The sequence below is a fragment of the Leopardus geoffroyi genome, chromosome A3 (genome assembly GCF_018350155.1).
Source record: "Leopardus geoffroyi isolate Oge1 chromosome A3, O.geoffroyi_Oge1_pat1.0, whole genome shotgun sequence".
Lineage (NCBI taxonomy): Eukaryota > Metazoa > Chordata > Mammalia > Carnivora > Felidae > Leopardus > Leopardus geoffroyi.
In genome coordinates, this window is record NC_059336.1 from 24981965 (window position 1) to 24996860 (window position 14896).

The 14896-nt window shown below is 39.2% G+C and overlaps 1 protein-coding gene across 1 annotated transcript in view; it reads left to right on the forward strand.

Moving 5' to 3' along the window:
* Positions 1–14896, forward strand: part of EIF2S2 (eukaryotic translation initiation factor 2 subunit beta) — a 17811-nt gene continuing 2915 nt past the window's right edge. The window contains exons 1-7 of the mRNA XM_045444855.1: positions 1–191; positions 5719–5896; positions 7054–7157; positions 11093–11228; positions 11884–11984; positions 12549–12697; positions 14683–14739. Coding sequence (XP_045300811.1) covers positions 177–191; positions 5719–5896; positions 7054–7157; positions 11093–11228; positions 11884–11984; positions 12549–12697; positions 14683–14739 — 740 coding nt within the window. The 5' untranslated portion in view covers positions 1–176. The remainder of the gene's footprint in view (positions 192–5718; positions 5897–7053; positions 7158–11092; positions 11229–11883; positions 11985–12548; positions 12698–14682; positions 14740–14896) is intronic.

Consider the following 14896-nt stretch of genomic DNA (forward strand, 5'->3'; position numbering starts at 1 on the left):
CTGCGCAGGCGTATTTCCAACGCTTGGGAGGAGAGGGCGGGGTGTCGTTCCCTTTCGCTGATGCAAGAGCCTAGTGCGGTGGTGGGAGAAGTGTCGGCAGGAGCAACGCTGCCGCTGGGGCCTGGGGCTGACCCGTCCGACTTCCCGTCTGTGCCGAGCCCACTCGAGCTGCCGCCATGTCCGGGGATGAGGTGAGGACCTGAGCCTGGCTCTAGGGCTAAGGACTGAGGCGGGGAGCCCAACCCACCCCAGTGTGGGAGACCGGGCCTGCGGCCTAGTAGCCGGCCGCCGCCATGTGGAGCAGCCGGGCCTAGGCGGCCGGGAGCGGTAGAGCCAGTGAGGACTTCGGAGCCGCGGGCCTGGCCGCGTCCGGCTCTCCTCAGGGCGGCGGCGCCGAGGCCTGCGTCCTTTCGTTGGCCGGCGTTTCCAGAATTGAGAGCTCGTTGAGTCGCCGTCCCAGAAGGGGGCTTGAATGCCTGGGTAGTGCCCCGAAAGAACGAGATTGAGGCTGGCTACCCCTGCATTCCTTTCGGTTTGACACTGGGGCACCAACTCTCCTCGCTGGGCGCCAGGCGTGCTGAGAGGAGCCTTCCTCAGCTCCGACGGAGCGCCCTCGTTGAAAACTTTGCAGGCTGGCTTGTCCTGGCCGGTGTCCGCCCTCATGCTCATAACGAGCATTATTTCTTAAAAAGACCGAGGGGTGAGGGAGATAGGACAAGAGGAAAAGATCCTTCAGCCTCAGTAAGTGACTGACCTCTGAAAGTTTTAGGGTGGGAGTCCCTGAGCCTTCCTGAACGGAGAGCTCTGAGACGTGAGCGGGAAAATCCGGCTGCAAAGCTGGCTGGATCGTTTTCTCCCGTCGTGCTTGTACCTCAGCAAATTTTCTCAAATCCATTTTAGCCAGGTTGGTTCCAGGTCATTTAAAATCAAACGGCTTATGATGAAATTTTATTTTAAGTACTGTCAGTAGGTATTGGTCAACACTGGGGGGGAAGCTACGGCTTACCGGCCAGGTCTCCCCGCCAAAAGCAATGCTCTTGAATTTATAATTCACTTTATAAATATTGGGGTGCTTGGCCTCTAGCGCCTTGGAGAGGAGTTAGAGGAAAAAATCGAGGCTTCCTCGAGCGTTGGTGTTTTAGGTAGACCCTGAACGATGCTGAGAATTTCCACAAGTAGTGGAAAGGCCTGATCACAGGGTAAAGGAGTGGTTGAGAAGGCAAGTACATGTAATCACAGAAAGAATATTCTCCAATTTGTTTAAGGTTGATCCCCTTGAAATATAGTGGTGGCTAATTCACAGAAGGATTTGAAGACCAAAATAAGGAATTTTGATTTTATTCTTGAGGGGACTCCAATCTCACATTTGATTTTCCCAAAAACCTTGTAAGATTGTATCATTGTTATGTCCATTTTAGAGATGAGAGAACAGAGGCTTAGAGAGTTGTATGATGTCCATGATTAAATAGTAACTGGTGGAACCAGTAGTAGAATTCCAGATCTATGCAATATTACTTCCATCTAGATAACTAACAGGCTCTTGGTCTGTTAGGAGAGAAAACTGAGAGTCTAAATGAAGTAGGTGGTTCTTGCTTGGAGGTCATGCTCTGACTACTTTATTTCAAAAGTTCTGAGAGTAGCAGCGTCATGCTTTTTTTCTACCCATATTCTAAGATTCTCATAACCTTTAACAGTGCCTGTGTAGTACTGTAGGGTACTATTCTGTGTATGGGTTTTATGGTAAAGTACTCAAGTGTTGTGAGGGAGTTAGATCTACTAGTTGTTACAGGAGGTAGAAGAAATAGGGCCATTTCAACATAGCGAGTTGGGGAGCTGGAGGATTCAGCTTTAACAGTGGGATCGGGTTTTGAAGGAAGTGGAATGTGAATACATTATTGAAGGGTGAACAGGATTTTATCAAGCAGAAATGGCAGAACCAGCATTCCTACAGAAGGCTTTGGAAGCCAATAAAGTATTAAGCAGCTTAGCAACTTCACAGGTCTGCCAGTCCAACTACATTTTATAGGCAGGAAACAAGGGCGTAGGGAGGTTAACTTGCCCAAGATCACACAGCAAGTTAGTGGGACTAGAACCTCTCAGCCTTTGGCTTCCACTCTGGAGGTATGTACAGGATCTGATTCCTCTAGTACTGTCGACTAGATAAATACTCTTAGACCAGCCCTTAACTTTGGACTACTTTACAGACTTGTGAGGATCAGGTTAAAATTTGTACATGGAAATGATTTATAACTGCCAGGGACTCCCCAAGAGTAGAATTCCTGGGCTAGGATAGAGGGTTAAAGAACCTACTATTAAAATTTTTTTTCCTCTTTTCTTCACATTTCTTTTTCTTTAAACACTTTATTGATGTATAATTGACATAAAACAAACTGCACACGTTTCTTTCTAAGCCTGGTAATTAGGCCAGAAACTCACTGATATATAACCTTTACCCTGGTAAAGCAGTGTTCTAGAACTATGGGGTGCTACCTAGTAAGGAAAAATTCCCTAATCTGCAGGCATTCATTGTTTTTCAGACCTTTTTTTAAAAAAGTGCTGTCAGTAGCAAAGATTACTGCTTATTAGTAGGCCCCATTCACGAAGTATCAGAACCATTGGGTTTTCACACAACATGGTAGGATGTTTTTACAAAAGAAGCTTTAAACTAAAAAAAAAAAAAAAAAGTTTCTGATTAAAAATGGATGTGTGTTGTACAAAGTTTACAAAACAGAAGAATACAAAAAATGAAAATTTTCCAGGATCCTGTCACCCAGACATGACAGTGCTTAGCTTTTGTTCTCCCCTTGCTTGTCTAGGTTCTTTTGTAACTAACATTTGTCTCCTGGGTGTGATGTGGTCATAAAGTTAGCATCTTGGGTAAATTCTGTTGGATGAGAGTAGGTTACCACTTTCATGAAGCATTTTAGGCTATTATCAGCGTAAATTTTTGCTGGTATCCCTTTTCCTCACCTCCAGCCCAACCCAGGAAGTTGCAAGTAGGAAACTTTTTGAAAGCTTTGTTGTGGGCTTAAAAAAAAACAAAAAACTCAAGAGATTCTGTGGTTTTCCATAAGTGCACTGTCAGCAACTATTTGCTGCTCAAAGCCAAACTAGTCTCATAAAACATTTTGAATGTAATAATTTGTAAGTCAGACATGAAAATCTTAAAAAACAAAAACAAAAACAAAAACAAAGACTTTTTCACTTCAGGGCTGACCTGGCCTTATATTTTGGGGTAGTCCTTCTCTGGGCACTACTTTGGGATCCCTAGTTTCCTTATTTTTAAAATCGACTTTGCTAGGTGGTGGGAGTATAATGAGGCAATGAGTATGTGTCTTAAACATCCAGAGACAGTAATTGAGAGAGATGTTAATTATTTCAGTGTATAATTTCCTGTATGTTTATTACTCTTTACAAGGCTACAACCAAACTGTTTCCCTGTAGACTTAAGTACAAATGTTTTTCATAGGATAAGAAAACTGTAAGGCTGCACTGATTTGAGAATCCCTCAAATCTTTGGTCTATTTTGTTGGATAATAAAGGCTAATTAATATTCCAGAGAACTTGATACTTGAAAAAAAATGCAGTAAATTGTAAGCCCTGCCAGACATCCAAATTTTTAGTGCCTAGATTGCTGTCCTTTTGCCAAACCTCCATATTTCAGTAATGAGGATAAACTAGATAACCTCCCTGGAATAGATTGCAACACTCCATGTAGGGTGACTCAAGGCCTGATGGATCAGCAGTGGGGAACTTCCTCCTGTTCTGTCTTCTTCTTTCTTTTTTTTTTTCAAAGTTTAATAAGTAATGTCCTTCAGACTGACTGCATTTCAGAATTATTCATTTGCTATACAATTAAATCTTTTGTGAAAGTAAAAGAGGAAGTCTTTGAAAGAAGGCTGTATCAATTTCCAGAATGTCTTGAAGATCCTTCTCTATTGGGTGAAGACAGTAACTACCCTACCTTATTACAGACCTTAGTTTGCTTTCAGTGTAGCTCAATTTCTCTAATGTACTTGGGTACATTAGAATCAGTTTTTGGGATTTTGAGTTTTATGATGTCTTAGAAATTTGATCACCCTGAATTGATGGAATTTGAGTGATAGGAATCAAGAGATACCATGCTTTGTGAACCATGAAACGTTGTATAAATTCTAATAATTGCTAACATTTATTGAGTACTTTTGTGTCAGGCACTGTGCCAAGTGTTTAAATATATATGAACATATTTATGTAAATTTGTGAGGTTCGGTTTTGCTTCTGCTACTGATTTCCATTTTACATCTGAAGCATGGAGAGGTCAAGAACTTACCTGGAGTAACACAAGTACCAGTGAGAGTCAGGATTTTAATTCAATCAGTTGGACTCCAGACCTGTGCGTTTGTTTAGAGAGGTGGGGGAGGGACAGAGAAAGCAGGCTCCACACTGTCAGCGTGGAGCGGGGCTCTAACCCATGAAGAGTGAGATCAGGACCTGAGTCCGAAATCAAGAGTCAGACATGCAACTGACTGAGCCACTCAGGCACCCCCCAAACCTGTGCTTTTAAATACTTCACTAAACTGTTCCAGAAGCTCATTGGGCAAAATGCTAAATTTAAGCATGGTAGAATTTGGACAAAGATTGGTAAGGGACTTAGAGAAAAATTATTTGGGATTTGAATCCAATTCTACTTGACTTCAAAGACCTCTTTCCACTCTACCAGGCATCTCCCCTATATGTTCTTAAACTGTTGTGTCTAAAATAATGATCTGTATTTTTTCCCAAGTGATCAGTGTACACAAATCATCTAAAACAAGTTATAAATTAGTTTTTCACTTATTCTCTAGTAGACATTAGATTTAAAATGACCTAAGAAAACTTTGAATGTTCTAGAAACAAAAAGCAAAAGTAAAAGGTTGTATGGAAGTTTTTCTTACTCAGATAGAGATTAGCTATAGGAAAGGCTGCTGATGGATTTTTATAAAGGTTTATCTGAACTTGGAGGGGAAAACAGTTTTTTTTTAAATCAGGTCAAGTCTGGTATAGCAACCCCAGGTTACAGCCTTAAATAAAACATATATAACCTGCCTAGGCATTGGTTTTCTTCTCCAAAAAATGGGGGGCATAGAATAGGTTATTTCTACGGTCCCTTCCCTAAGTTCCATGATGTATCTATAGTCTCCAAATTTGCTCATGAATTTTAAAAGTGAAGTTACTGTATCTTGTGACAGTTTACGTATTTAAAGGCAGGTGCACATGTTTCAGAATCCCACCTCCACCCCTATTTAATAATACAAGGAAGGTTGGATGGACTGTGTGTGTGTAAAATCCTTTTTGGTACTTAAATGCACCATATACTGTTTTACTTCTAAGCATATACCCTTTAAGAATACAGCATGTTCCGGGGCTCCTGGGTGGCTCAGTCAGTTAAATGTCCGACTTCGGCTCAGGTCATGATCTCACAGCTCGTGAGTTCGAGCCCCATGTCGGGCTCTGTGCTGACAGCTCAGACCCTGGAGCCTGCTTCAGATTCTGCAGATTCTGTCTCTCCCTCTCTCTGCCCCTCCCCCGCTCTCAGTCTCTCTCTCTCTCTCTCTCTCTCTCAACCTCCCTCCCTCTCTCTCTCAAAAATAAATAAACATTTTTAAAAGTTTAAAAAAAAGAAAATACAACATGTTTGGAATGTATCATTAAAAAAACAATCATTTAGTTCCTTTTTCTTTATTGTCTTTTAAACAGATGATTTTTGATCCTACTATGAGCAAGAAGAAAAAGAAGAAGAAGAAGCCTTTTATGTTAGATGAGGAAGGGGATACCCAGACAGAAGAAACCCAGCCCTCAGAAACAAAAGAAGTAGAACCAGAGCCCACTGAGGACAGAGATGTAGAAGCCGATGAAGAGGACAGTAGGAAAAAAGGTAAGTGGTAGATATGAAAGAGTCACTGTTGTCTTCTGAGACCTGGTTCTCTTCCATCAGTGTTTCTTTTTTTTTTTTTTTATATACAGTGACCTCTCAGCCTGATAAGGTTGTTCCAGTGAAGTTGAGGCTATCAACAGGCCATGTACACTGGATCTTGCCAGATTTCTGATAAACTTGTTCCAGAGAAATTGCTACTGAATCCACAACTTGTAGAAATGACAAAACCTCATCATTCCAGGCCTGGATTTTCCAGTCTAACCTGTCAAGTCTCTTCTCCAATTTTAATTGTGGTTGTATTTGAGTGTAGGCAAAAACATTTAGGGCCTGATAGTTTTGTGTCTTAGCAAGTCTGAAAATGTATAGAAGAGATTAAAATTACAACCTAAAATGTTTGGATTTAGATATCAGCACTAGTTATTCCCTCTTGCACACTGACATAGACACCATTTGACTACTAGAAATAAATGATTCTGTAAATAAAATTTACGTCTGCTGAACATAAGACACTGCTAGTGATGGGGACAACTGACATTTATTGAGCATCTACTATGTGCTAAGTAAGCATCTTGTACATGTTTAAAACAAACTTGAAAAGTAAATCATTCTCATAATAAGACAAAACAAATTCATAAATAGCTCCATGAAAAACTTTGTAGTAGAGGGATCCTAAAATATTCCTAGTGTACAAGAGGGCAGGGCAAATGGAAAACTGATTGAATAAACCCATTATTTACTCACTAATAATGGATAAAGTTTACTAAGAAGTGGAAATAATTAGTTGGGCTGGAACCAAGGATTAAAGTAAGGGAGATGAGAGGGTAGACAGAAATGGAGAGAGAAAACTAGAGAGCTTTGAAAATTGTGTTAGAACCCTGACTTTGCCTTGGGAACAATGAGGCACAATATGGTTAGATTACTAAATAAATGTTCCCAACATGGTCCCCTAACCAGGTTTTTCCTACAGAGCTTTGACTTGACCTGCCATTGTGTTTTTCAGAATCATAATCTTTGTGGTTGTAGAGAGACCACTGTACTAATTAATACTCGATCTCTATTCTGATGACTAATTAATAGCTAAAATGTTGGTTTAACTCTGATGCTATGCCTTCTGCTAGTTATTAATAATTTTTAATCTCAATTGTCTGTCTTTTTAGATGCTTCTGATGATTTAGATGACTTGAACTTCTTTAATCAGAAGAAAAAGAAGAAAAAAACAAAAAAGATATTTGATATTGATGAAGCTGAAGAAGGTGTAAAGGTAGTATTGCTTTCTTATTGAAGGTAAAATTTGACCTCTCGAAAGGTTGCTAATGACTGATGTTTCCCTCCCTTTGTCTTGTCTCTTACCAGCTTTGCTTTTGTTATTAAGTACTTGAATCACTGTTGAGGTCATTTTCTTGGGATTTGGTCTGACTAGGTGTCTTAAAGGGATTATGGTTTAAAGGAATATAAATTTAGGTTTTACACATTGTATTGTGTGCCATTAAGATGGTTACAAGCCCCTTGTCATTAACCACACTGAAATTGGCTAAGGAAGAGATATTTCTGTAAGAGAAATCCTATGGAGTATATATTCCTATGGTTTCTTCTGTTAAACTTTTGGTACCATGTTGAAGATACACAAACTTATGTGTGTGCCTCTGAGCAGCAAAAAATGAACCCCAGCTTGTGATGGTTGGTGGCTGATGATCATATGGCCTATAGGAGAACAGGAGCACTGAGCCTGGTTTTATGGGGTTCTCTGATCTTGTAGGGACATGAGGCCCTATAATTGTCTTGTTACTGGATCAGTTTCCAATGTAAATACTTCAAAACTCTTTTGAACAGGGATAGGTAAATGTATGAGTAGGGCGGTAAATAAGAGAGTGGATCAGGAAGGAGATGAAAGTCTGTTATTCCTTCACTTAGAGCTACTATTTTATTCCTTCTTTCCTTCTTTCCTTCCTTCCTTCCTTCCTTCCTTCCTTCCTTCGAGAGAGAGAGAGGGCAAAGAGAGAGAGAATCTTAAACAGGCTCCATGCCCAACATGGAGCCCAATGTGGGGCTCAGTTTCACAACTCTGAGATCATGACCTGAACCAAAATTAAGAGGCACCCCTGGAGCTACTATTTTAGACTGTCCAGGAATCTTGAGCAGAGTCCACACATCTATTTAAAAAAATTCCAGGATAGTAGCAATTTTACGTATATACAAGTGAGAAGGAGCAAGCATGAGAACACATGCACATGTACTAAGTGTCCTATTTTATGCCTTCTACCCCAATTTTTCTTTGGTTTGCTTGAACTGAAGTAAATAAGGTGTATCCCACATGTAACAAAGAAATGTATACAGTAATTCATTCAGTTTTAGAAATAGTGCCATAAATTGATAACTTGGTTAATTCAGCAAATATGCATTGGTAATTACAGGGAGTCAGGCTAATTGCTAGAATACTGAAATGAACAAGATATTTTTCCTATTTTCAGAGATTATTTTAGTTCAGGGATAATTTAGAGTCCTTTAGAACAAGATGATTTTACCTGGATTCATCTATTCTCTCCCTGAGGATTCTCTTCTCTTCCTACTATTGTAAGGAAATTGAGAAAGAAATGTTCAGATTATACTGAATAAATGAGGTTTAAATATCCTGGGTATCAAGGTGACATATCAGAGATGTGCTACAGAAGGTCTTGGTTAACAAGATTTTTTTGGAGGCATTTCCTCTAGTAGCTTTTGTCCTGAAGAATTGCTTATGAGCTCTATTCTTACTAAGTGCTTGAATACAATTTTCTCTGCTATTGACAAGTTCTAAACATAAGAGCTTGTTTAAAAGTATCCTAACACTAAAGTGTTTTTAAGATATTGGGTTACTCTGCTATTGACAAGTTCTAAACATAAGAGCTTGTTTAAAAGTATCCTAAACACTAAAGTGTTTTTAAGATATTGGGTTACTCTTCTGAATTTTTAGACCATCACATGACTTTAGAAAAATACTGAAAAACACTGCCATTTTCTGTGTTTCACTGGGTCTTAGCCTCAGTTTGGAAGTAGATCTTACTGGGATGAAATAAATAATAGTATAAGACTAGAAATTGGCTATTGTGTGCTAACTTATGTCAGCATATCCAAGTTTCTCATTTACTGACTGTCATCTCAGAGACTAAGTTAATAATCTGCTTTCTTGTTTATGTGTTATCCAGCTGATACACATGGGCTGATTTGGTCTTTGATGGCCAAATGTGGCATTGAAACTACACAGCTGGGGAAAAAACCCAGCAAACTACACAGCTGGATTTGGAATCTCAAGGCTGAGCTTCATTTATTTCCAGTTCTTGCAGCTTTTCTGTGAAGATTTATGAAACTATAGTAGCTAATGTCAGTAATTCAGGATGCAGGCACACAAAAATAGATGATGATAGGTAATATTGACAGCATACTTCAGGGTAGGAAGCAGGACAAGCTGGTGAAAGGACAGAGGAGATTAGAAGGCTGGAGACTGAGACTGGCCCTTTCTGGGGTGTATATGTCTCATTTCTAGTGCCGTATTTACCTCCATAACTATAGCAGCCAATCTTTGGATAAGTTTTACCTTGTCTCCTTCCATTCATCAGGTGACCTTAATTCTCTGGGTTCTGCCTTTTCCCTCTTTCATGATGTCATCTATTGAAATGATGCCCAAAGACCTCTTCACAGTTTGGTGCCAGGCTGACTGTGGTATAATAAAAATAAGTATTTGGTCTTTGTTCCCAGTTCTTGGCACACAGCTCCTAAAACCCTTGTCATCTCTGCAGTGACAAAAGTGTCTTTTGAGATGACTAGTGGCTAGGAGTTCATGGATAGCTTCAGGATGGGGGCTGGTTGTCAGAAAGATCAAGCCATGATTAGAGAATTGGAAATTTCACACACACACCTACTCCTCCAGGAAAAGGGGCTGGAGATGAGTCAGTCACCAGTGGACAATGATGTAATTAATCCTGCCTACATAATAAAACTTCCATAAAAACCCTTCAACAGTGGGGGTTGGAGAGCATCAGGGTTAATGGACACATGGGCTGTTGGGAGAATGATATAACCAGGGAAGGTTCTGCACCTGTCTCCCTCCCTGCTTTTCTTGCTCTGTGCACTTTTCCATTTGGCTGTTACTGAATTATATCCTTTATAATAAACTGGTAATGGTTATGTGAAGTGCTTTTCTGGATTCTGTGAGTCATCATAGCAAATTATTAAATGGGGTGGAGGGTTGTTGTAAATTTGTAGTCTTGTCAGACTATGTGGGTAAAACATGGGGACCCTATCCTTGCATTGGCCTCTGAAGTAAGGACAGCCTTGGACTGAGCCATTAAATCTATGGAGTCTTATCATTGAGCCCGTATAGTGTCAGAATTGAATTGAATCATAGGCCACCTAGTTAATGTCAGAGAGTTGGAGAATTACTGTGGAAAACAATATGTATTTGGTGTTAGGAGGAAAAAAAAACCCTCCCAGTGATTGCATCAAAATACTTAGAAACTTCCTTAAAATACTCCTGAATACTCCTTTTCCTGCTAAAGATTGTTAATCAGAAGATTAGGAGTCTTTTAAAGATTCTCAGGTGTTTATGACAGTGGCCTGGTTTGGAAATACGGGCAATAATTGTAAGATCTCCAGGCTGATGGATAAAAGAAAGGAAAAGGTCCCACAAAAGTGTCTTAAAGAGGGGTGCCTGGCTGGCTCAGTCAGAAAAACATGTGACTCTTCAACTCGGGGTTGTGAATTCAAGGCCCACGTTGGGCGTGGAGCCAACTTTTAAAAAAGTGTCTTAGACAATTTCTAGTTTAAATGACAAAGACTCTCTGAGCCAGTTTGGCCCACCTGTGAGGGACATTTCTTTTTATTATTATTTTTTTTAATGTTTTTATTTATGTTTGAGACAGAGACAGAGCATGAGCAGGGGAGAGGCAGAGAGAGAGGGAGACACAGAATCTGAAGCAGGCTCCAGGCTCTGAGCTGTCAGCACAGAGCCCAATGCGGGGCTTGAACTCACGGACTGTGAGATCATGACCTGAGCTGAAGTTGGACGCTTAACCAATTGAGCCACCTAGGCGCCCCAAGACATTTCTTATCTCTCACTTCAGTTGTGAATATTTTATTTTTTCCTCCAAAATGATGCCAGCCGTATCATTTAAAAAAATAGTCCTAGTATCAAAATGTTGAGACTCTTACTTAATTTCTCAGGATCTTAAGATTGAAAGTGATATCCAAGAAGCAGCTGAACCAGAGGATGACCTTGACATTATGCTTGGCAATAAAAAGAAGAAAAAGAAGAATGTTAAGTTCCCAGATGAGGATGAAATACTAGAGAAAGATGAAGGTAATATTGGGGCTCAGCAGCTCATTTCTGTTCTACTCAAGACTTTAACCTAGTGTCTTGGTCCCTTTTTATTATTTCCTGTTCCTTCCACTGCCTGGAAGCTAAAAGGAAAGAGTATCTAACTTGATAATGACTGTTAAAGATTTCATGGGGGAAGAATTTGGTAGTTGTGATTACAATGAAGACATGCTGATTAAGACTATTGGGAAAATCTCTGTAACTGGATTTTAAATAGTTTAAAAATTATTATTTTTTGTTAAAAGTGCTGTTTTATTAATTCTAAGTACTAAAGTCTTTAGAGAACTTGAGTATAGTCAGCAGATGGGTTTTTATGGATGTGGATGTTTCTTAAGTGCTTCAGAACAGCTGGACTTTTTTCCTCTCGTTATCCTAGTGCATTATTTTCTCTTGTGTTTGTTATATCAGGAAATAATTTGGTATGTCTGTTATCACAAATTCTAATTGGAGTGGTCTGTTAATGAAAGTTGTAACATCCCTGTCTTTAAGAAATGACAGGTTGTTTCTAATCCTTGATGCTTTTATGCTTTCTGTGGGAGGGAAGACAAATGTCTTTGAAGCTTTCATTTCTCTAGATCTGTCCCCCCTCACTTTGTTACTGCCTACCCCTCATTCTTACAGTCTTTGTTATCTATAGCTTTAGAAGATGAAGACAGCAAAAAAGATGATGGTATCTCCTTCAGTAACCAGACAGGCCCTGCTTGGGCAGGCTCAGAAAGAGACTACACATATGAGGAGGTAAGACAAATTCTGTTAAGAAAAAGGGCTAAGATGTTACGAAAAGCAAGATATTTATACTGAATTGGAAGGGCCGTTGAAGAACAGACAGTGAAACAGACCTAGAGAGGTCACACAATCAGTGCACAGTGTTGCCTGATGCCCTCATATGGGGCAGCTTACCCAGAGTTTGGCAGTCATTATGGTATTCACTGTTCCAACTGAATCCATGAACTTCTGAGGACATGGAGCCCCTTGGACTTGGGGGAAGAGTAAAGGAAGGGGTGACTAATTTTGGGGCCAGAGTAAGTCTGGAATTCACTTGTTGCAGCTTTCCTGAATCTTTTCTATATATCATACTCTCTCCCATAGAAGCCGCAGAATTAGTAGGGTCTCATTCGTTCATTTAACTGTGAACAGGTTGTTGCTCAGCATCCATAAGGGATGAGTCTTGCTCTCATGTAGTGATATGTGTGTGTGTTTAGTGAAAAGTGATGTTTGTTTTGAAGTAAAACAGTGACTTAAGTGGGAACTTTATATTCCTATTAATAAGCATGTACATGAATACCAATTGTTTCTCTATAGCTATTGAATCGAGTATTCAACATCATGAGGGAAAAGAATCCAGATATGGTTGCTGGAGAGAAAAGGAAATTTGTCATGAAACCTCCACAGGTTGTCCGAGTAGGAACAAAGAAAACCTCTTTTGTCAACTTCACAGATATCTGTAAACTGTAAGTTGGTTAATGGAGAGTCTCCACCCCAAATACCAGATTCTCAGAGGAGTATATGTTAAATGTTTTTATTGTGCACTTTGTTGCAGGTAGAATGTCGGGGTTGGTTTGAGGGAGGTCACTGTTCCAGTCTGTCCTATCCATAGATATTTCAATTCATAGGTCTCAGGGCTTGTTTTTATTAGGCATCCAGAGGTGAGAGACCCATGAGAGTGGATCCTAACTATAGAATGAAAAGGGAGGAGGCTGAATGTAGTCCTCAGACAGGAACCTGGGGAGCCCAGGGAGGTGGAAAGGCTCATCAGACTGGGGTAGGCCTTACAAACAGGTGCAAGAATGAGCTCTGGGAAAGCAGCTGAATTTGATGTGCTTCTTTCTTGGATGGCCGTTGCCAAGACACGATCAGTGAGATTTTAGATTTCTTAATTACCATCACATTCCATGTGTATTTCAACGCCAGGTCACTGTCTGGGTCTGTCACTTCCCACAGCTCAACTGCGTCTCTTCTGAGAGGCTTCTTAGGGCAACCAATCTTATCCATTTACTGTTTGTTATTCAGTTTCATAAATGATACATGCTTATTGCAGATAAAAGGCAAAACAATGATGGACAGAAAAGAGAATAATCTCTAAAAATTCTACCACCCGGAGATAATCACTGGTTTTCATTATACACATTACTTAAAAGATTTTAGACTTTTTTTTGCTGATGACAACAGTAGTATATTTTTATTTTAGAAAACTAGAAAACATAGACATGCAAGAAAATGAAAAATCATCTGTAAGTTCACCATTAAGAGATCATAGTTTAATACTTTTATGTTTAGCTAGTTTTGTGCATGTAGTTATTTTTAAATAAATTGGTGTCATACTGGTTTTTAATCTTTTTTTCTGTTAGTATATCACAAAACATTTACCCATGTCATTAAACTGTCTTCATAAATGTTTTTAGTAGCTACACAACATACTCTAACAGCTCTTAGGTGGATACAGTTGCTTCCGTGTTTCCATGATCAGCAAAGCTTCAGGAAACATTCTGATACATATATCTTGACAATAACTCAGAATATAGCCTTAGGGCAAAAGTTCCCAAAATGGAATTGCTGAGTTAAAAAAGAATGGATATTTTTTATGGCAAACATTGACAAATTGCTTTCTAATAAGCTTGTACCAATTTATACTCCCACTAGCAATGTAGGAGCTTACCTGTTTTGTTGTATTTTCACCAACCTTCACTACACTTTGGGAAAAAATAACTTTAAAATTGTAATAGTAGTACCTGGTTTGGAACAAGTTCAAACAATGCCAAGTGAATAGAATTAAAAGTTAAAATATTGACTGGCATTGCTCTGTACTTTTTCCTATGTGTACTTTTGTTGTTGTTGTTACATAGATAGAATGGATGTATCATTAACTTATTTAACTGCTCCCCAGTTGGTGAATATTTAAACTGTTACCAATGTTTCTACTGTTGTGCTACCATGAAATATTTCCCAATATATTGTCCCCCCCGCCCTGCTTTCTTTTAATGAAAAATTTCAAATAGGAAATATATAGAGATTACCATAACAAACACTGAAGTGTCCATTGCCTGGGGTTGGTGTATTTTGACACATTTGCTTCAGATCTTTTTCTTTAAAGAGGGCTGTAGAGTTAAAATTACAGACATCTTTTTATCTCTTTATGATCCCTTCATTTTCCTTCTCAGAAAAAGATGTTAACCTCTAAAGTTGGTGTTTACTTTCCTGCCCATGTTTCCAGACATTTTTTCATATATCTGTATTTATAAATAACATGTTGTTGTATGGGCTTTTAAATATAAATAAATGGTATCCTATATATCTTTATTTCAGGGTTTGATGAACTGGTCACTAAAATTCACTGAATAGTTAGGTAATCAGATTAAAACAGTGAACAGGATGGTGTTTTAGACATTTGGTTCCATTTCCAATGAGATAAGGTTTATATATTCCATTTTCTTTTTAGATTACATCGTCAGCCCAAACATCTCCTTGCATTTTTATTGGCTGAATTGGGTACAAGGTAAGAAACTATATTCACATTTATATACAGTTATATATATAGTAGTACTGGATGTTTCAGAGGAACTTCTCCTAACTTGAAAAGGATACATAACACCCTTAGAACATTCACCTGATAATCAGAGGAAACTTTAGGCCAGTGAGGGAAATGATTTCTG